The sequence below is a fragment of the Gallus gallus genome, chromosome 1 (genome assembly GCF_016699485.2).
Source record: "Gallus gallus isolate bGalGal1 chromosome 1, bGalGal1.mat.broiler.GRCg7b, whole genome shotgun sequence".
NCBI lineage: Eukaryota > Metazoa > Chordata > Aves > Galliformes > Phasianidae > Gallus > Gallus gallus.
Genome location: NC_052532.1, coordinates 60,922,551 through 60,945,796, shown reverse-complemented (window position 1 = coordinate 60,945,796; position 23,246 = coordinate 60,922,551). Strand labels below are relative to the sequence as shown.

Here is a 23,246-nt window from a genome sequence, read left to right as displayed (position 1 = left end):
TGCAGGGGTGCAGACGATACCCAATCCAGCTGGGGCCGCGCTCGGCGATACCTGAGCCGGCAGAAAGTCTGCTCATAAAAAGTTAACCTGTCAGGAGCGTCGCGAGCTGACTCGAGCCGGCAGAGTGAATGAGCAGCAGGTCAGCGCGTCCCATCATGTGGCCTGGGAGTTGTACTGCTGGGCTCCGTGCGCTGCCAAACCACAGCCGCGTGTCGGTGGAGGTGTGCGTGTGCGCCGGGACCCCACGGCAGCACTGGGGCCTGCGAGTCCGTCAGCTGTCACTGCCCCCAACTTGGAGCAGAAAGAAAAGGGCAGAATGAGAACTGCATTTAACCTCTGGTGAATGAACTAAGGCGTGTGAGGACGGAGCCACGGGTGATTCTGCAGCAGACAGATGGTTAAAGTCGAGCCCATTCCTCCAGGCTGCTGAAAGTCTCGCACTAACGAACGTTGTCATAAGCAGGCTAATTTCAGTATCACTTCAGCAACCCAAACAGCATTAAGAATGCACCCCACGCGTTGAACGAATACAAGCTTTATTTTTCCTTTACAGCACTTTGGCACGGAAGACCAGCGCTTCTCCTCCGGGGGCATTCCGAGAAGCCTTACCTGCTCCGCAACACCACTCCGTCCGCTTGCAGCACCCAGCGACGGCGCTGGGCCCGAGCCCCGCCGTTACCCCCACACGAAGATACAGACACGCGGGAAACGCGGATTTCCAGCACTCATTCCCGACACGGCTGGAAACCGCTCAGCTTACGGGAGCGCTCACACCGTTTCCGAGCCGAAAGTTCTTCCACGGCCCGGCCCGGCGGCCCTACGACAGCAGCCCTCGTAGCGTCCCTACAGCCGGGCACCGGGCGCCCCGTGCAGCAGCCGGGCCTGCACCCCATCACTCCCCATCGGCCCCTCCGCTCCCTCCCCTCTGGGCCCGCAGCCCGGAATCCCCGCCGGCCCCGCGGGGGGATGCGCCCGGCCCGGCCCGGCCGGCGGCGCGGCAACGGTTAACGGCGGGACGCAGCGAATGGGCCGCGCTGTTGCCGGGGCGACGGCTCGGAGTGTTCCGGATCGTACCATTGCGCAAGGGCGCGGGGAGCGCCAGCAGCAGCAGCAGCAGCAGCAGCAGCAGCAGCAGCAGCAGCAGCGCCGCCGCCAGCCCAGCCCATCCCATCCCAGCCTCCTCCTCCCTCGCTCCCTCCCTCCCTCCCCGCCCGCCTCGCCGCGCCTCCTCCCCCTCCTCCCGCCCGGCCGGAGCGCGGCGCCGGGGCCCAGCAGCGAGCGGCGCGCGGCGGAGCGGAGCAGGCGGCCGGCGGCGGCCGGGCCCGGAGCGGCGGAGTCGGTACCGGCGGCGGGGCGGGCCGGGCCGGGCCGGGCCGGGCCGTGCCGGCGCGACCCCCTGCCTCGCTCGCTGCCCTCTCGCCGCCGCCGCGGGATGCGGGCGGCCCGGGGCCGCGGGCTGTGAGCGGCGGCGGCGGCAGCGCGGAGACAAAGGGAGGCGGCGGGGCCCGGCGGCCGGCGCCGGAGCGCGGGGGGCCGCCGCCGCCGGAGCGCACCCGCCCGCCGGGAGGCGGCACGATGCGGCACGGCGCGGCGCGGCGGCAGCAGCGCGGCGGCAGCAGCGGCGCGGCCCGCCCGGCGCGGCGGTAGAGGCGGCGGCCGCGGGGCGCGGGGCCGGGCCGGGCCGCTCGCGCGGCAGCAGCGTCTCCCGCGGGCCGGGCCGCGCCGCCCGGGCCGGCGATGTGAGGGCGGCGGCGGCGGCGGCGGCGGCGGGCGGGAGGAGCGCGGCGCGGCGCGGAGCGCGGAGCGGAAGGCGGGCGGGCCCCGAGCGGAAGCGGGCCGGGCCCGGCGGCGGAGCGCGGCGCCGGCGGGGGCGGCCGGGCGCGGGCGGGCGATGGAAACGCACATCTCGTGCCTGTTCCCGGAGCTGCTGGCCATGATCTTCGGGTACCTGGAGGTGCGCGACAAGGGCCGCGCGGCGCAGGTGTGCACGGCCTGGCGGGACGCCGCCTACCACCGCTCCGTGTGGCGGGGCGTGGAGGCGAAGCTGCACCTGCGCCGCGCCAACCCCTCGCTCTTCCCCAGCCTGGCGGCGCGGGGCATCCGGCGGGTGCAGATCCTGTCGCTGCGGCGCAGCCTGAGCTACGTGATCCAGGGCATGGCGGACATCGAGAGCCTCAACCTCAGCGGCTGCTACAACCTCACCGACAACGGGCTGGGCCACGCCTTCGTGGCGGAGATCAGCTCCCTGCGCTCGCTCAACCTCAGCCTCTGCAAGCAGATCACGGACAGCAGCCTGGGCCGCATCGCCCAGTACCTGAAGGGGCTGGAGGTGCTGGAGCTGGGGGGCTGCAGCAACATCACCAACACCGGGCTGCTGCTCATCGCCTGGGGCCTGCAGCGCCTCAAGAGCCTCAACCTGCGCTCCTGCCGGCACCTCTCCGACGTGGGCATCGGGCACCTGGCGGGCATGACGCGCAGCGCGGCTGAGGGCTGCCTGGGTCTGGAGCAGCTCACGCTGCAGGACTGCCAGAAGCTCAGCGACCTCTCGCTCAAGCACCTGGCCCGCGGGCTGGGCCGCCTCCGCCAGCTCAACCTCAGCTTCTGCGGGGGCATCTCGGATGCGGGGCTGCTGCACCTGTCGCACATGAGCAGCCTGCGCAGCCTCAACCTGCGCTCCTGCGACAACATCAGCGACACGGGCATCATGCACCTGGCCATGGGCAGCCTGCGGCTCTCCGGCCTCGACGTCTCCTTCTGCGACAAAGTGGGGGACCAGAGCCTGGCCTACATCGCGCAGGGACTGGACGGGCTGCGCTCCCTCTCCCTCTGCTCCTGCCACATCAGCGACGAGGGCATCAACCGCATGGTGCGGCAGATGCACGGGCTGCGCACCCTCAACATCGGCCAGTGCGTCCGCATCACCGACAAGGGCTTGGAGCTCATCGCTGAACACCTCAGCCAGCTGACGGGCATCGACCTCTACGGCTGCACCCGCATCACCAAGCGGGGCCTGGAGCGCATCACCCAGCTGCCCTGCCTCAAGGTGCTCAACCTGGGACTGTGGGAAATGACTGAGAGCGAGAAGGTCAGGTGAGAGGAGGGGGTGCCCCGAGACCTCCGTCTCCTCCGGAGGAACTCACAGACTGAAGGACTGACTGACTGCTGCAACGGAGGAGAGGAGAGAGGGGCACGCGCACAGCCATGCTACCCACGCACCCTGGCACTGGAGGGAAGAACAGAGCGAGCGAGTATCCTTGACCCCTGTGTTCTGTCTACCCGCCCTCGCTCTGGAGGAGGAGGAGGAAAGGGCGGGGTGGGGGGGCAGGAGGAAAGAGAGAAAGCACCCGCCCTTTTTCCAGGTCATGCCTCCAGCTCCACACTGGGGAAACAGAGCTCTCCGCGTCCCTACCCCAGCGTCCTCCCCCCTGCAGAAGAGGTAGAAGCCCACACTTATGCACTGGGGCTAGAGACACCCCTCTTTATCCCCACTCCCCTATTCCATCCCCTCCTGCACTAAGGATGGATAAAGATCGAGACCCTTGCTCTGCCATGTATTGAGAATAGATTATTTTTGATTTATATAAAGGAGAGTGGGAATGGAAATGGGAACAAACAATTACAACAGCAGGAAAGGCTTCCTAGCTACACCGATGTACCTGGCCACCCAGTCATCCTGCACTGGGCACAGACACAGCTTTTGGTTTAAAAAAAAAAATAAAAGCTCTGAAAAACAAACCCTAACCATTCCACCTCTGCGCCTGCCCCTCCCCTGTCAGCTGGGAATTGTGACAGAAATACTGCTCCCTAGGTACATTGATTTTTTTCTTTCTTTCTTTCTTTTTTTTTTTTAAAGTCTGTTTTCAATCTCCAGTTCCATGTTGCTCTCTGCTGTGGGTAGACGCATACTCCCACTACTCCACTTCTCCACTGCACTGAGAATAGGGACAGCTACAACCTCTCCTTTTGTCAGCACGTTTCCACGTCATCCTGCACTGTAGCTAAAGGAAAAGCCCAGGCAGTCTGTTCTTTCTCCCCATCTCTGTATTGGAGAGGAAGATACCATTTCCTCCTACCCTGTTTCTGTAGAGCCTGGACGTGGACCCCAGTCTCTTAGACCTTCCCATGCACTGGGGGCCACAGAGTTACTGAGAGACTCCCCTTCACCGTTCTCTCCTCCTCCCCTCCCTCTTCTTGGCAACAGGGATAGACATATCCAGCTACATATCCATTCCTCTTGGATGGGGGCTGAGTGGGTAGAAGGGGTGGCCAGCTCCCCTCGGCCTGGGGGACTTAAGGAAGAATCTCCAGCTTCATTTCTGCTTCACTTGAGATACTGTGACCTGTTTTTATTTTGAAACGCATAAAAAAAATTACTGCTACAAAAACAGCCTCTTACTCTCCCATCTATCCCTCGCTTATGTCCTGTAACTGGTCCCAGTTTTCCTCATTCATCCTCCTCTTTACAGTATTCATTTTCTTACATGGTTTTATTTTTAAAGACATTTGAAGTTGCTGTTCTTGTGGATTTTTAAGTACATTTTTTTTCTGCTGAATATATTCTATATATATAAATATATATATGATGTCTGGCTACCTCGTTTTAATTTGTTACTTTTTTTTTTTTGGTTTTTTTTTTTGTTTTTTCCTCCTCAGAAGCCCTGGAATTCTTACAGGAAAGAGATTTTGAGACTGAAACATTTTTGTGCCTAGACTGGAATAATGCCCCTTCCTTGGGTTTGTTCTTCATTTTCTTCCCCTCCTTCCCCCTCCCCCCCCCCCCCCCCCTCTTTTTTTTTTTTTTTTTTTTTTGTTTCTTTTCTTTTTTAAAATCCTTGTTTGCTTTTGAGCTTACCCCGCCGTGTCCCACCTTCACATTCTGGTTGTGCCTCTCCCACCCTCTTCGCTGGGGATCGGGGACCCAAACTGTGCTTCTGCATTTTGCCTCTTCTAGCACAAACGTGTAACGTGAGAATCCGTGCTGAGGATCGGGCTACTGCTACAACAGAAATGTGTAAAATGCAAGTCTGGTTTTTTGTTTTTTTGTTTTTTTTTTTTTGTTGTTGTTTTTAAATGATATAGAGATATATGCAAATCCTCTCCCCTCCCCTCTCGAATCACCTACAAAAGGTCACTGTGCGAGGCTTCCTGTTTGTGGGCGAGGAGCGAGCAGCCTGCAGGCCCCGAGGCTGCAGCGCGAGGGGAGGAGACTGAAGTTCATCTGTCTTATCTCTGTTCTGTCAATAAAATGGAGCTGGTTCTTTAGATTTTTTTTTTTATTATTATTATTATTATTATTTTAAAGAGGAAGAGTTAAGGATTTTTTTTTTTTTTTACAGAAAACTGTCTTGGCTTTTTTGTTTTCTTTTTGTTGTTTTTTTTTTTTTCCCTTTCTCACGTGTTCAAAATCTCCAACCCTCCACAGTAACAGGCCAGACCACGGAGTTAACGCAAACCCAGAGACCCCTATGGATTAATTGTACTGTTTGTGAATTTGTATAAAAATAACAAAGATCCTCTTAAAACATTTTATATTCTTACAGTAAAAGGTTAAACTGATATTTATATAATAAAAGAGGAAATATGAAGTATGTTTTTGAAAAAAAAAAAAAAGAAAAAGCTGTATTTGTGTTGTCTGTGCTTCTTGACAAGAGGTGCCTGCCTGTCCTGGTGTGGTGCTGAGGGGTTGGGGCCGCTCTCGTTTCCACGGCTGCTGAGGGGAAGGAGGTAGGGTCTGGTCCCTCAGTGTAGGACGCCGGGTAACGTCGGCATTAAAAGGTTCTAGGGAAGGTTCGGTTGGAGCAGCACTGGCTGCGGGAGCTCTCGGCGTCAATGGAGAGAACTGGTGTTGAGATGCTCCTTGGTGTGAGGTGACTGCTTCAGCTGGAGTTTGTTACCACATGCATTTGGTGTTTCGTGGCAGGGGAAGCCTGATGTTTGAAAGGGAGAGCATAGGGACCGATCTGTTCATTTGTCATAGTGCCAGGTAGGTGGCAGAGGGGGGTCTGTGCCTAACTTGAGGCCCACCCTCACCGCTCCCTGTGGAACACCCATCAGATAAAAACGTTCTCCCAGCAAAGCACACGAGAACCTGGGCCATCCGACATGGCTCCGCTGGTTTCCATTGCCCAAGTGGAGATGAAAGGAAAGAGGAAGTAAAGTGGGAATGTAAAAAAAAAAAAAAAAAAAAAAAAGTTTGAATAATCGAAGGTGTCCTTTGTACCACACCGTAATCTTTCTCTTTAATGTATGACTTTTAACCTGACAGGGTCCCTTTTAGACTTGCACGATGTGGGTTTTTTATTGTTGTTTGAGATGGAGCTTAAGCGGTGTTTATAGGGCACGAAACAAAGCTTTTCTCCCTCTAAGTCCTGCAGCAGGGCTTTCTCTCCCCCGCTGCCCCTTTCCTTTCTTAAAGGAGGGGTTGGGGTAGAGAGAATGCGAAATGGTGGAAGAAGCCAGAGCCATTGTTCAGGAAAGTTAAAAGAGGAGCTGTCCTTGCTTGCTTGTTCAGTCATGCATACTGAATCTCGCCGTGTGAGGGTCCCTATGGAAAGGAGGAGGGTGATTCTTCCCCTCTTTTTAACATTCCTCTCCAGGCCTGGCTGTATTTAAGCTGCTTTCCTCCATGTCGAGGAGGGAGGGGGATGGTCTGAAGTTCCTGTACATTTGCATTTTAAGCACTTCCAGCACCGAGCGGGCCACTTTGTTCCCTGCGCGCTATCCCGCTCTGGCAACCCGCTCACCGGGCGCTGCCCCGGCTGCTCGGCCGCCACACGGAGGAGGTGCGGGGCCTAGCCCCGTGCTCACCTCTGCCTCCGCGGATGCTTTCGGCTTAGGCTGGACAACACACGGCTCTTTGTTCCCAGCCCTAACCACCTCTCCCCTTTTATCTCGGTGCCGCATTTCAAAGGGGAAAATCACATTTCAAGAAGGCCGCAGTTGTGCGCCACCTCATCCCCAGCCCAAGGAGAAGGGCCGGCACCTCGAGACTGGGCCTTTGGGGTCTGCGTTGTCTTCTTTCCGTCCCTAAGACTTCCACGCTTTCTGCTGGGAGTTGATCACAAAAGCTGCATTGTTCGCACTGGGGAAAGCCACCACAATTGGATCTAATTGAGCCTGACACTATATCCATCTTCCTTTACTTGGAGGGAGGTGTGGGGTCTTTCTTTCCTCCATGAAGAAAAAGGTCTACAGTAACTTCCTGACTGAAAACACAATGCATGAACACTATAAACAACAGGAATTCCAGATCAGGTTCCCGCTACCTCTGAAATATGAGCGTTCCCAGGGTTCTAGCAAGGGATGGGGAATGACAGATCTCGCACAAGATCCCCCAAAAGGGTTGTTTCTTCTGGATTTGACTAAAAATGGTGTCTCCTTATTAAGGGCCATGTTTGAATGGATACCAGTTGGGTATCTGTGTCTAAATGACTAGAATGTGTGTGCTCTTGAGTTCTGTAATCAGAAATAGGACAGCATTTTTTCCTAAACAACAACAACAAAAACCCCCAAAACACAAAACCAAAACAACCAAATGCAAGAAAAAAAACCACCAAACTTCCTTTGCCTACTGGAGGAAAAAACAAAACAAGAACAGCCAAAACCATTGCCCCATGGCCCAGCATGCTGTTTAAATGGAAGCCAAGCCTATGGATACTGCTGAAACCAAAGCTCCCTGACACACCAGGAGCTGTTCCCAATGCAGAAGCCAGTGCTCCTCACCGACTGCTGTGCTCTCGTGCCTGGGAACGACAGCTCCTTGGGCACAGCCTTACTGTACTTCGAAGCCAGAGCGGGAAGAACGCATGTTTTCACTAGTAAAGAGAAGGGTTTCTCCAAATAAATAATCCATTGCCAACAACCATAGACCAATTACCATATGACTCCTCAGGGTAACAAGGAAACTTAATTTTCACTCTCCAGCCGCTCTTGAATTTTTGAACATGACTCAGTTGGCAGCCGAGGTAGAAAGCCATCAAAGCACCGTTTGGAAGCGGGCTGGAAATCTCCTGTCTGTGTCCCCACACTCCTCAGAGCCCCACCAAGGCAGCAAGGGCTCTGCACTGCCTGTCCCAGCCCTTGGGTCCCAGCCCAGTGAAAGCACCACCAGCCTTGCTGGCTGAGGCAGTCCTGGCCCAGAAGAGCGGAGCAGAGCAGGTGTGACACGAAGCGGGGATAAAGGGACGGGCAGCAGAAGGTGGCAGCTCACAAGATGCAGCGAAGCACCCGAGTGTGCAGGTCCCTGGCTGCTGCAGCAGCTGCGTCCCTGGCCAGAGCCAGCGGCTGGCTTCTCTCCCGACCATCCTCCAAAAGCACATATGGGGAGGGGGAGATGGGAGGAAAGGGAGGCTCCACCTGGGTCCTACTGCCCTTGGACCAGCATATGGGAGGCCGGCGCATGGAAATTTATACAATTTATAAGTTCCCACCCTGTGCTACAGTTTTGGCTGAATCCATTTGTCACAGAGATTTTGGGGTCGTTTGTTTCCCTATTAATAAATCATGAGGGTCTGGGGACAGGTGTAATGCAAACCGCCGGGGTCCGTGCTAGGATGACAAGTTGTCCCCATGAAAATAAAGCTACTGAACATGCCCTGTGATGAAGGGGAAGAGCCAAAATGAGAGCATGGTAGCCGGACTTTTCAGATCCAAAGGTAGAAGTCAGCACAGGCTGTCCTTAACCCCTGTGGGGTCTGGCAGCGTTGCTACCTACGTGCATGGGCTGCTTCTAGCAAAGTGAATTCACTGCCTTCTCTTTTTTGATCCTCTACCTAAAACCCCACTACTTCAGCCAGCAGCAATTCAATAGTGCCTTCTGTGGAGGAAAAATAACCCATATACCCATCGGGGTGGCTCTGGCCCATCCAAGGACCCCTAAGGACAGCAGCGAGGCCCCATGCCAGAGCTGCTGGCCGCGTTGCGTAACGCTCCCTGCCTGGCCGCTGGATTCCCCAGCCCAGAGCTGGAGAGGGTTCGTGGGCTCCACTGCCAGAGCTCAGATTCCAGCCACGTTTGGCAGTGACACTGAGTGCTTTTCCCTCGTCTTTAATTAAATCTACCAAATGAATTTTGGTAGACTTACCAAATACCAGTCCAACCTGAAACAGTGCTGTCAAGATTTCGAAAGATCCAAACCCAACCTGCTCTTAATACAGAACGATGAACAGAAAGGAGATTTTCCTAAAAGGCTTCCTAAAACCTGGGGTGTGCTTTCAGAAGGGGTGCCAACAGTTTCATAGTAGGGACATACGCCCCAAGCAAGCATTTCCACAGGAGCTTATGGAGACGTGAGCCAGGCTGCCGTTCTGCTACAGAAACAGAGATGCGCACATAGACGCCTCTTTGTCGTTCTCCTCCCCTCGGTTCTTGCACCTCGGTCTCCATGAAGAGCTGCCCCACCGGACGGCTCTAGGCCGGCTCACGTCCAAGGGAAGGGACGGACGCGGGCGGCCCCCGCCGCAGCCCCGCGCCGTGCCGCCAGGCGGCAGCATTGCCCGCCGAGTGCCGCCGCCCGCCCCGGGGAGCCTCCGCAGCGGGCTCGGCCCCGGCTGCCCTCGGCCCCGGGAGCCGCGCTCAGCCGCTGGGGAGGCGGACGGGGGCCCCGGCTCCGCGCTCTTCACCGCCTAATTAATTAATTAGCACGCGCTGGGAAACGCGCTCCGCAGCGCAGGTGGAGCGCCGAGTGCAGGCAATGCCGTGTGTGAGCACGGCAGGGTGAAGACGGCGGGGGTGTGTTGGTCACCTCGGGGTCACCTGCGGCGCCGGCAGGAAAACAGGCAGAAAGGCTGCAAGGAGGGGAGGGATTCTGTGCGGGCATAGAATTGGAGAATCATAACGGTTGGAAAGACCACTAAGATCATCTAGTCCCGCCGCAGACAAGTACCCTGGGTGAGATGGCTGCCGTTGGAAAACACCTATTTGAACAGCAAGACATTTTACACCGTGATAGTGATAGAACAAGGGGGAATGGCTTTAAACTAAAAGGGGAAATTGAGGTTAGATGTTTGGAAGAAATTTGTTACTCAGAGGGCAGTGAGGCCCTGGCACAGCTGCCCAGAGAAGCTGTGGGTGCCCCATCTCTGGAGGCACTCAGGGCCAGGCTGGATGGGGCCCTGGGCAGCCTGAGCTGCTGGGTGGCAGCCCTGCCCATGGCACGGGGTTGGGGCTGGGTGGGCTTTAAGGTCCCTTCCAACCCAAGCTGTTCCTATGATTCCATGACTGTGTAAGATCTCCCCCTGGTTTAGAACCGGCACTGCCTCACCTGTGCTGCACCAGAGCCAGGCTTCAGCTCTGCCACAGGAACACCAGCAGCGAGCCTCCTCACCGGCTGCAGGCTTAGTGCTGCTGCCCAGAGCAACACCCAAGGCAGTCCGCATCTCAGCCTTTGCAGCTTCACACTAAGAACATCATGGTTTTAAAAGTGCACAAGTACGAGAATATGAACAGAGTAGGATAAAACAAATTCATGCTTGGATTATTTTAGCTCCGTTCTGTTGTGCAGGGCTTGGTTACGTTGCTGGCAGCTGCTCAGTGGGATACCTCCATGGTGATTAAGGTACCAAGGGCTGTATGCACATGTCCTTTTTTAGCACCTAAACTTGAATACGTTTTCCCTCCCTCTGACTCCTAACACTACTGCCACAAACACAGTTATAGTGTCTTTTTCAGAAACAGCTGTACCCAATAATTTCCTTGAATTAGTAATTAGCTTATGCATGGCTCATTACGTGCACAGGCATCAGAAAGGGAAGTATGATCACTGACGGGGAAAGAGGTGGAAGCAACTCACATTACGTCCACCCCTCCTGCCTCCACAGTTCTCCTGGCTGCTGGCACCTGGAGTAGCAAAGCCTAAATGAGCTTTCCATCCTCACGCTGCCTTGAAAGGGAGGATCAGGGCAGAGAACACCAAGTGTGGGGCCGTCTTCCTATTATCCTCACAGCAGGGTCTGCCATCCAGAACCCCCAGAAGTGCTGATGTATGAGCACAGGTTGTAGGAAAGCTCCAAGCAACAGTGACTACTCCAGCAAAACACCCCCCTCTCTCCAGATTCTTCAGCTATTGCAGCTTTTGTTTCAAGCAGGGCAAGCCTCAAAAACAAAGGCAGAACTGACACACAGCAGTGCCTCGACAGTCCTGGAGGCAGTCGTCTAGTCACAACAGGTATGGCTCAGATTGCACCAGCTGCTCCATCTACATCTTCACCAGGACCCTCTCCGCAGTGACGCGGAGAGACCACCCGTGTGGATCAAAGGCGCGGGCAGGACATGGTCCTTCAGGCCACAAATGGCTTTGCTCATCACGATTTTCCATCCCTAGGGGCACCTGTCCCTTAGCAAAACTCACACAGATCACACCAAAGACCAACGGGACGGCAGCGGCTTTTGGTTCAGAGATCCAGACCACGGTCCTGGAGATCTGCATTTGGGCTGCCAGCTTCTTCCCCCCATCTCAGGCTGCTTTGGACGCGGCGTGCTGGGATGACACCTCCCTGCACACCTGCCAGGGGCGTGGGCAGACATGGGGAAGCTGCATGTGAGCGGCTGGGTGTAACTTCCACCCTGTCCCTGGTGCCAAAAACAAGCATGTTAGAGCTAATCTACCCCTGTCTCAGCTCAACTGCTTTTCTGTGACTAAGCCCCTTATAATGGTTTTACTAAAATCCCCTTTTGATGGAAAAAATCCCAGCTGGAAGTTTCAGGCAGCAGCACAATGTGCAAGTCTGCGTGTCCCTTTCCCCAGCTTCACAAAAGCCTCTAATCGAGTGGAAAATTTGCTGGAGGCCAGAGGTTTAGGCCTGCAATTATTTTTTAAGGGATTATCAGGAGAGAATGGGGGTACTTACGACCCTCCCTCTCTTTGTGTTTTGGTTTGCGCCGCTTTCAGACAGGCTCAGCCAGAAACCTAAACCACTGCAGCTGGATCCAGAGAAACCACCAGCACGCATCTCAGCAGCGAGCCTCCTCCCAGCCCTACAGCCAGACCCCGGGCTTTGAGCCCTACTGCTGCACTGCCCACCTATAACAGGAGCAACACCGCATTCTAGAAGTTGGGCTTGATAATCGCTCAAGAAAAAGCAACTGACTCCAGTGCTCTAAGCCTTGCTGAACTGGGAAAAAATAAAAAGAGCAGACAGGGCTATGGTCCTCTGGACAGGCCGCGAGGTTGGGCTTTGGCTCTGCAAACCCATTATGCAGGTCTTGCTCAAGTCACTTACGGCAAGTTCCAAAAAGCCTTGGCAGTGAAGCTGTGTGCACTGCAACACCCAGCTTTCCAGAGCCTCGCTCCAAGGGTGGGACGCGGCTTGGAGTCCTTCGTGCTTTCGCAGCCGACCCACAAGAGTCAGACAGTTCAGAGGCTCCAGAGCAACTCCTTGCCGGGCAGGGAGCCACATGTTGTCAGTGCTGCTGGCTCTCCTGCCTGAGGAGCCACATACCTTGATCACAGCTACTGGGAAGTGCCTGCGCTCACACGCCACCCAAACCATCCAATTAGGCGCTGCTCTTCTATTGTCAAATTGCTGTGCTTGCACCTGTGTACAAACAAGCCATACCAGACCTGGAGGAAGCAGCAGCATGCCTTGCTTCTAAACAGCAGACAAAGGAAGACGTGCTTAATTCCTTCCTCCCTTTGCAGCACCCCAAACCTACGCCTCCCAGAGAAGGCAGTAACCACCAGTTCTCAGCTGAGGGCCTGGAGAAAGGGCCACTCTTCCCCTTTCCTATTAAGCCACACTGGTCATTTCAGATTTGTGGCAAGAAGAGCAGGCAAGGAAAAGAACGATTGCAGATCACGAGTGTTTACTCTCAGGGCCTGTCTTTACTTCTGGAAAGACTTCTGCACATTCCATACAGCAGCTGTTGAGTAAAGCACAGAAACAGGCCCTGACCCCTGAGCCTTCCAACCATATGGTTGGTACAGAAGATGTTTCAAAAGAAAGCGGCGGCTGCCACTGCCTTTTGGATCTTATCGCATCCACGTGTGCTAGGTGTGCTCTGAAAACACCTGGGGAGGCTGAGGGGCCAGGGTGTTCTCCTTCTGGATCACGACCAGACTCGAGCAATTTTGGGCAGGCACGCAAGTGCAGTGCTCAGCACCCGAGGGGTGTTAAAATGAAAAACAGACAAACAAACATGGAGGAAAAGGCAAATGAGGCATCTGTGGAATTTAGATACCCCCAGGAGCTAGGTGGTGCCTAAGGTGGGGGTTTTCATTTGGCAATTGTGAATGCTGCCTAAACGTCATTTGTTTTGCTTTGTTGTTGTTTTTGTTTTTTATCAGGTCTCTTACCTCTCTCTTCCTCTCTCTCTCCATCCACGCACACAGCGCTTTTGTAAAGAGTTTGAAGATGGTAAGATATAAAGGCTAATGGCCCAGCATTTTCAAAGCTGCTCATTAAGGCTGATGTGCTTTAAGATACACTGTATGCGTTTACCTTTCAGGAGACAGATGAGTCCACTCTCCAAGACTGGAGAGCTTCAGCATCCAAAGATAAGGGACTCAGAATTGCCAGTAGCCGGTAGAATCCCATGTGACCTGGATGATTCATTAGTGTTGCTGCAAACATAAGGTCGGGGAAGAGTCAGCTCTCCTTCCACTTTCTCACTCCAGTCAACTGAACGTGAGGCATAAACCCACTGGCGAGCCATCCTGCCTAAAAAGTGAATCTTTCACCCAGCCTCCCTCCTGGAATTCCCAGTCTATTTTTACATAGCTTCCCATCCACGGATAACCTTCAAGAGCCCTCCTTACAGTATCACTGAAACACAGTGGCCTTCCACAGAACCCTGCCCAACGTCCTGCACGGAGGCAGGATCAAGTATACTCGGATCGTTCCTCACAAGGTTTATCTCATCCATTCCCAAAACTCTCCTGTCAAGGCTGCAGCCTGCTGTCCCCTATCTAACCACTTCCAGTTTTCTTATAATAATTTTTCTGCATATCCATTTAAATCTTCTATATTTCCTGCAGATTAAGCTTCTCCTCCCATTCCCTCCCCCGCCCCCAAGTACTTTCCACAGCTGGCAACAGAAAAGGCTTCATCACTCTTCTGTTTAGGGCAACCTCTTAAGGCCTGGCATGCAATTCCTTCCCCTTCAGGCCTCTTGCTCAACTCTGTAGATGCACCTCAAAGCGCAACATGCTTCATCTCTGTGCTGGATTTGCTTTGTGAAGAGCCCAGTTATAATGCTACACCATACAGGTGGATTTTTAGCTGTATGATAAACGTGCCTGTGAACCATTACAATCCTCCCAAACATTTGCAGACTGCAAGACTTGAATCCAGAATCCTAACAATGTAAAGCGACTTCTGCACGGGGATGTTACGAGATTTCATGTATTACAATATTATTATATATTACAAAGATGCTATACAGACAACTTGCCATTTTAAGTTGTTAAAGGAGTCCTACTACAGGTGGGTAACTCAGCACTGTCCCTCTGTCCCAGCATTCCCACTACTTTCTCTTACAGGTTCCTGCAAGCCTCACTACTTTATCTTTCCTTTTAGTGATCTCCCATACTGCTGCCCCACTCATCCAGCAGCAGTGATCTCCACAGGAATCCCCAGATATAGTTCTGCCCCCTGCCCAGGGGCCACCGATGGTGACAAGGTGGCTGTGCTCAGTTCAGTAAAAAACTGTTTTCAAGGCACAATTGCATCTCCAGTCTCACTGCTAGTGCAGCAGAGGAGAAGTACTGAGCTACCATACAGCACAGAGAGGATGTTGCTCACCCAGGAACTTATAACTCTGTGTCTTACACACTGCATTGCCCTCGTGGGCATCAGCAGCAGTGGAGTGAGGTAAGTGAAAAGGCCTATAAAGGGCTTGAGTTTTTGGGAGTCTACAAGTTCAGAGATTCCTTAGTGACATGGGAGCTAGGACTAGAGGGAATGGCCTCAAGTTGTACCAGGGGAGGTTCAGGTTGGATATCAGGAAAAATTCATTCTCTGAAAGAGTGGTCAAGTGCTGGAACGGGCTGCCTGGAGAGGTGGTGGAGTCACCACCCTTGGAGGTGTTCAGAAAACATTTACATGTTGTACTCAGAGATGTGGTTTATGTGGAAATATTGGTGGTACACGGACAGTTGGACTGGATGGTCTTGGAGGTATTTTCCAACCTTGGTGATTCTATGATTCTGGTGAGTTGCATCTCTGAGGAAAATAAGAGAATAGATTCTGCTCCAAGCTCACTGCATGACAGCATAGAATTACAGCTGGAAAGGACCACTGGGATCATCCAGTCCAACCATCAGCCCAGCAGGCAAGTCCTGCCACTCGGCTGCACCTCAGCTGTTTCATGCATAGAGCGAGAGCAGTATCACATATCTGTGAGAATGAAAAGCTAGTTTGTGGAAGTTCAAAAAAGCACTTGAGGCCTTTGCAAGGAAGTCATCAGAGACATCTCAAATATAATCCCACATATCCCTGTACCCAAGGCACAGCATCGTGAAGTTGTCAGAGCCTCTCATCAACCCTGGAGGAGGTCCTAGAGCGTGTTCCTTTCTGCCCGCTTCCATACCGTTTCCCTGAAGAATACTCCTTGTAGAAATAAGTATTTGGAAGTATTTCAAAACACAGCCTGAGTCCGTAACTGCAGACAAATTGTGTCAGGTGGGGTTTTTGTGTTGAAAGAACTGTCTATGTATTCAGCTGCATATTGCTGCAAACATTTAAAGAAGCTGCTTTATCCAAAAAGGAAGGACAAGTTCTTACTATTATGAAAGCTGGGGGGTTTCCAGGGTTGCTGGTGTGCCAGCAAATGATCCAGAGCCAGAAGAGATAATCACGGTAGAAACGATAGGAAAATCTACAAGCATTCTGAGGGCCACCTACGCAACATCCGCACATGTCTCATAAACCAGGTGTTACTCCCTGGAGCGCATAATTTGGGCATGCATTCAGCATGCCACTCCTAGCACCTCCTGCCTCGGATGGGACGTCACTCCCACCAGAACGATGTTGCGCGCTGCCTACAGCTACGTGTAACCCCAGCGCCGCTAACCCCGCTTCAGAGAAATCTCTCATTTACACAAGAATATGTTGTGTCAGTATAAAAGTAGCCCACAGCTGGGAATCAGCAGGAACATATTTGAGGCATAGCACTCGGAGAAGGAATAGAAAGCTGCTTTGCCCACAGCTGCCCAAAAGCAACCGTGGCAGTTTAAGTCAAAGGCTTGAAGGGAGGCGCACAGAGAAGCCAGGGGTGAGGCTCCAAGAGAGCCATAGATGTGCACTCCAGAAAACGGGCTACAAAGCACTAACTCCATACATCCTGCAGCAGTGCAGCCTGCTTGCTCAGCACGTGGATCCCTGCACCATTCAAGACAGGAGAATTTCTCCTCCGTGCACCAGCTGCTCTCAGGAGTCGAAGCTGAAATCCAAGCAATAGCTCCTCATTCTTTTCAAAAACTAAACAAGAAAAAGCAACTTAAAGAAAAAAAGCAATCCCTAGTTAGGAGCCTGCTCCACCACAGAATGAAAGAAGTGCTTACTTTTCTTCAGGAAGAGATTACATTTCTTGTACCAGGCTGAAGGTGGTCATGAAATGGGGTTCAGCGCATGGATGTAGTTCTGGAGGATTCTTGTTCTAATAAATAAGCATAACTCTGGGGGAAACCTCTGTCAATACAAATCCTATGGAAAATATTGCTCCTGTAGACAGAAGAGACCAGTTCTGTTTGTGTATTCAGGCACTGCATACATGAAGATATTTTAGAGGCCTCTATACTTAGCCATTGTGGTTTCGATCTTTCCCAGGCCAGAGGTAGCTGTGTAAGCATATAGTCAGCATGGGCTAAACAAGTACATTTAAAACCATGCTATTATTACCAAGTTAGTTAAAGAAGGCTTTTTTGTTGTTTTTTGTTAAGTTCTGTAACTCAAGATGAAATCCTTAGAGAAAAAAAAAAAGCCAACACTCTTCTAGCCCTTACAATGAGCTGTGTTTCTTTTCAGTACCTCCTTACGCCTAACTGCAGCCAGACCACCTCAGGTCACGAGCTCATCTGATCTCACCCTGATGGCAGGGCTGGGTCCTGCCGATACCCCCAGGAAAACCCAGGGTGCCACAGGAAGCGATGCGGTGACTCAGTCAGTGTCACTCTTTCCTCTGAGTCAACACCGACCCAGTGTTTCACTGCAGTGCTGGAGGGTGCTGACCCGCATGGAGGGTTGTCTTTCAGAGGAAATAAATGGGTGCCTGACCACGCTTGAGGTTATTAAAGACAACATGCTGCTTTACACAAACATTGGCATTTGGCTACGTGACCGCTCCTATGTGCATAATTACACTTCTGCCTCCCTCCGCTTTATGCCCTGAATTGTGTCAATAGCTGCTGTGTTTCGCTCAGACCTAAAGGCACTTCAGAGGTTGGAGAAGCAACTCCAGCAGAGCACAAAACTAAGAGCCTCAAATTTTATTGCAGCTCCCACCTCCGGCTGGCCACATAACCTTGAACATGTGCCTTCTACCTTCTTCCTCTACCTTGGTTTCCCCACTGGGATTGTGAGAAGAATCTCTTCTGTAAAGTGCTTTGAGCTACTGATGGAAAACCCCACCTAAGAGATCACCATAAGGATGAGTTATACAAGATGGTACTGTTAATTTGGTACATTTATTAAACAGTCTAGGATTTTTTTTTTTTCCCAGTAGAAAACGTATTAGTTTTCTAACCTAAGAGAGACTTCTAAAGACAGCAGTGAAGTTTCCTGCATTTGATATAATTGTGACCTATGATCTTTGTGTAATGCAAGATGTGCTGAATTACAGACCAGGCAGGCATTACACCCTTTGATGTACAAGAGTTCAGGGATGCCTACACTGCAAGGCAAGTAAGCTCTCCAAAGGTGCTGAGCATTAGCAGGATTCTTGTTCATAGGCAACTCAGCTGCCTATAATTATCTGAAGAAAAATTCCTCCTCTTCTTCCCTAATCCCAGTACCCTGATGACATGCTGCGTTTGCTCTATGGACTAAACTTCAGAACCACGTAACATTTACAACATCCAGTCCTAAAAGCACATGAAAAATACACCTGGTTCTGGGATTTGGCACAAACTCAGCCCAGGTTCACCGAAAGGTTTGTGACCCTTTTGAGCACAGCTGGGACCAAGTTACAGTTTTGCACCATACTTCGTGGCTCAAACAAAGAGATCTGATTGCACTCCGAAGCTTTGACCAAGATGCACTTGGAGAGTTATGAGTTCATACTCTCAGTCATAAACTTGGTTCCAAACTCAGGGACTGCAATCTGCCCTGAACGAGAGCAGATGGAGCATCTGCAGTCACCAGGATTTCAGAAAGGATCAACCTGACTCTGGTGGCAGCGACCTGACAGCCAGCCTGACCGCTACCAACGGTGAGATGGCCAGGAGTATGCCAGCAGTGCAGTTCAAACCAGGACTCACTTTGAAGCAAATCTCCCATCATTCCCACTGTCCGTGTGCTGGTCTGCAACTTGGAGCAGCCTTTAAGCTGGCAGAATGGATTCCTTTTGGCTCAAATTGAACACGCCAACGTGCCTGAGGGGGACACCTCACACTCCTTCATGTCGTAGGACCTAATCAGAGCCAATCCTAGACAGGAGCCCCCACCATGCTGCTATGTGGATGTCTCCAGCACCCACTGCTTCACCCTCCAGCCCCATTCTATCTGCCAGCATGGGCACAGCCCCCTTGAAACTGGGGCCTGGCTGCACAAGAACCAGAGTGCAGGATAGCAGCAGTACCCAGTTCCTCAGGCTGTCTGTTTATGAGCACCCTCTGCTGGATATCACCAGGCTTTCTTCCATCCAGGCCAGCTTTGCTAGCACACTACCTTGGCCAAATCAGCAAGAAATTGGGGGTCGGAGGCAGGGGGCTTGCCTTGAGCATCCCCAGGAAGCCCCCTGTATACAGTCCCCCTGTATCCTGCTGCATTGCTCCTCCCCATGAGGAGGGGAACCGTAAGTGCTCTGATGCTGCCAAGTTTCCTGCTGGGCCACATGAGGGCCTGCAGAGCCCACCTACCCACTGCAGCGCACATGGTGCACGATTGTCATCTCAGATCTACGGACAGAGAAGATGATGGCCACGCTTGCCACACATCGACCCGCAAGTGATTAGAAGCTCTTGGTCACCTCTGACTCCAGCCATGTTTACAGACAGCTCTTGATGCAGAGGTGCTTGGGAACATGAGGCTCTAACTCAGCATCCATCCCCAGGTATTCCAAAGGAAGGCACTACGCATCCATGGGGCCAGCTTAACCAGCTGCAGATGGAAGGTTGTCTGGGAGCAGGAGGCCCAATACCTCCTGAAACAGCTAGAATAAAATCCATAAATCGTAAGAGTTTTATCCATAGAAATATCTAATCCTTTCTGAATTCTACTAAATTCTTGGTCTCAATTATTTATGTGCTGCAAGAAAAAGTAAGTTTCACCTATGTCAGATGTTTTGTTTCAATTGGAAACCTTGTACTACGTAAAAGTACACACAGGAATGCCTGGTTTACTTCTCTGCGCTTCTACGTTTATATGCTTCTGTCACGTTCCTTTTTATTACTCTTCACTCTAACTACAGACGCATAATCTTTTCAAGTCTCTCCACAGCACTAAGCATTTTCATCACCTTTTTTCTGCTAACTATTTGTAGCAGAGTGACCGGAAACAAACACCTATGGTATTTTATTTTTAAGAGCAGAGGCCAGGCCGGCAGAGAATCGCACATCTTCTACCCAAAGGGAGCCAGCGGGTCCCCATGAGCAGCAGCCTTCTGCAGTCACCTCGAGTGGCAGAGGAAGCGACACCGCAAAACTCACAACTGCTGGAGCGGTTCTGCACTCCAGCGCCATGCCAGCCAACGTCAGCTGTGGTAAAGCAGACGAAAAGGCATGAAACCCCATTGCCTGCCAGAGAACAAAGTCTCCCACTCATTCCTTCAGAAAGTTAAAGGTACTCATTTCTGAGGGACTTGTGGGGTGGGCAGATATGTTCACGGCAGTTCTCCAAAGATAGCTCAGAAATAACCTGGGAGGATCCCAGATGAAGGCTGGGTGTCTTCTTACATCTGTCTGGTTTGGGAGATGGAGTGTAAACAGTGGCACATTAGCTTAGATTAATTACAGACTGCCGGTATTTTGCTTTCATGTAGCGAACTCCGGGAACATAACACCGCTGATAATTAAATAGCGCCTTCCATCAAAAGGCTCCGAACCACCCAGCAAACCGGCCAAGCTGTTAAGGTAGGGCTGCTGGAGAGGGACACAGCAGCAGCTTAGAAGGACACAGGAACACAGAGCACCAGTTCAGGAAACAAAACATTTCTACCCAAACTACAGAAGGGAATTACTGTGCGTTTTACATCACGTGCTCCACAGCAAGACCTGGGAGGATTAGCAGGAGCGCCAGGAGACCTCCGCCAGTCACACACGCTTTTATATCCCCCCAGTAAGACTGTCTTTCCCATGGCACAACACCGAATTGTATTTTTTCACTCCTGCAGCACTGGTACAGCACCTATGAGGGGGAATATTAAATAAAATAAATCTCCTACTCGGCCTTCTGCAGCCATGGGGTTTCTTTGCGGCTTTGCTACAGAGTATGAATAAAGTCCTGGTTTTATTTAGGAGACAACAGCCTTCATCTAAACGTGGATGAGAATATACTGAATAGGAGATGGGTGCAAATAGAAAAGAGCTTGCAGCAGCGGGATTAACCTTCTGCCTTAACACATTCCCTCCTTCCCCACACACGTGCTTCTCCTCAGTTCTTTGGGGCTTTGTGCTGAGGCCACCATCACAGTCGACCAGTGCAGCGTAGACACTGGGAGATGGATGAACAGACGGGCACCCTCCTTCCCATGCACTACATCCCAGCAGGGTTACCACCTCCCCTCTCCTAGCTCATTTCCTCCTCTGTCCCTGCTCTTCCCAGACACCAAGGCATCTTTCCCCTTCTTCATCCCCCTCCTCACCCTCTTGCACTCAATATCTGCAAACTGAGGGGAAGCTCATGGCCACTCCTGCTGGCACAGCTGAATGAGTTGCTGCTTTAAAGCCAGACCGCTCCCAAAAACCACAACCCCAACTTGTCAGCTGTTCTCTCAAAGGCACCGAAACGCAAGAGCCATGTAGAAGGCAAAGAGCTGCCAGGATCTATTCACTGCTCTATGTTCACGCTTGCAATGGGCATCAGGACTGGTGAGGAGCAGCAGGCCTAAGTTTCTCCTCCCCACGGAGTCCTCTGGTAGACCAGAACTCTGCAGTTTATGAACATGAAATCTCAAGACTTGATGTTCTCTGCAGGATGTTTCTTGCCCTGGAGTCCCAGGCCAAAGAGCATAGGGAAGCACTAACACACCTGTCAGGAGGTATCCTGAGTTGTAGCAGGGGCAGGGAGAGGGGTTTGAGGAAGAAAGAAGAGAGCAAGCTGCATACAAGAGCAGCACTTACTTTTGAAGGGTTAATTACACATTCTCATGGCTTAGTTAATGACCTGAGATGGACAGGTACCATCCACCTGGCACCTCCTCACCAAATAAATCATAAACACCACCTTCATGGTGAGTAGCACACACAGGATTGCTTTCTGTGCTACCACTGAACAAAACCCATGAGCATCCAACCCTGCTGAGCAGCAGGTGGATCACATGGCCATGGTCGTGCCTTCTGCACACCTTGGCTAGGAAACTCTCTGCCCCCAGCCCCACCATCCCCAGAACAGCAAGGCAACCCAGCCACAGAACAGTGCCCACTTGAAGAAAGCACAGGAAAAGCAGAGATACAAAGCTGTCAAACACCTGCCAAAATATCTGCTAGGAATGTTCACTCACCTACCATCTTCCTAGGAATCACCGGGCAACCAAAAGAGCAGGACGGACACAGAGCTGAAGTATTTCTGTTTTCCTAACACTTTGCCGTTAGAGAGGACAAACCACACCTGGCAGGCTCAGATGGTAATGACAATCCTCTGCCCTCCCAGCTGCTTGCATCCTTAGTGCCAGGTGAAACCTATGAAGAGAAGGCATTGCTCCACCTTGTCAGAGGTCACAAAGCCAGAGATCTCAGCCCTCATCCTCACATCTGAATCCTCCTAAATACATGTTAAGTATTTCATTGTGGATGGTACAAAGTGCACATCAGGTGGTTCAGGGACTGTGGGTCAGGCTCCTGGTATGTCCAGTACTCTACACAAGTGGAATGTGATGGTCTTGGTCTGTAGTGTGGGCCTGGTTTGCTGGGCACCATGAAACAGAAGGCAGGATTTACTTTGTTATCTCTGGATATATGTTCGACCTTACTCTGAACAGTCTCCTCATCTCCTAGTTTACTAAGACTGCCGTAGACACAAGCATTCCTCTCACTCCTAGAGAAGAAGAAAGAAAAACACATTCAGCAGCCAGAGATGTGACTGCCGTGTGTCAGACATGCAGGCAGGAGCTGCTGGTTTGCTCTAGGCAGACAATGAGGGCTTCACCACCTATCTATCAGGGTGAGTTCCCCAGGGGGCCCCAGCTCTGTGTTACCAGTGCAGCCACAGTGGGCCTGCTGAGGTAGAGAGCCAAGCTAGCTCAGGTGCAGCACCTCAACATTTCCACGCTCTGGAAATGTGGAAGGAAGTCAAGCCTCAAATCAGGGCTAGAAGCTGCAAATCTAAACCCTCTCTAGGCACTAAGTTGTGTCTGTTCATCATGCATTTCTTGGAGATATACCCTTCTGTCCCAGTATATCCAAAAGCCCAAGGACTGCAGTTGTCAGTGCGCTGCCAGAGCTGGAGTTCCCCCTGATATATTTAGAGCACTCGGTATCAAACCAGCTCCTCTACTCAGTACGCCATGATACTCAAGCATGAGATATTTTTTATTTACTTTTTAAGGTGTCCTATCCGAAGAAGCCCTTGGATCTTAAACCTGGTTGCTGAACAAGAAAATGATGGTTCTCCGGTGTTATTTTGTTGCTGCAGTGAGCTTGTTTTTTTATTTCAGAGAGAAGGTTTTCCGTCTCGATTTTCAAGGACAAGCTCCTGATCGAGACTAAAATTCTGGGTGAGACAACTGCCCAAATGCATCTGACCCTAGGTCGAAAATAAAAGCTGGCTTCCCCCCGTAGTTTCCAAGTAAACTCCACCAAATGACGCAGTGCCCCGTACTGCATTTCACAGACGCTGCGGATATATTTAGTGTAGGATGCCCCTCCCAAAGCGCAGCTTGGGGTACAACTGGCCGAGCAGAACCCAGACAGAAACACGGGAAAACGAACCCAGCAA

General features: G+C 52.2%; 2 protein-coding genes across 2 annotated transcripts in view; one reads left to right on the top strand and one right to left on the bottom strand.

Annotated features, from left to right (window-relative positions):
- The window catches only part of WNT5B (Wnt family member 5B), a 65,843-nt gene that overhangs the window by 31,000 nt on the left and 11,597 nt on the right, over positions 1-23,246 (bottom strand). The gene's annotated exons all lie outside the window — the stretch shown is intronic.
- FBXL14 (F-box and leucine rich repeat protein 14) lies at positions 1,604-5,622 on the top strand. The gene has a single exon (XM_015286684.4). The coding sequence runs from the start codon at positions 1,892-1,894 to the stop codon at positions 3,092-3,094; it is 1,203 nt and encodes a 400-aa protein (XP_015142170.1). The 5' UTR covers positions 1,604-1,891; the 3' UTR covers positions 3,095-5,622.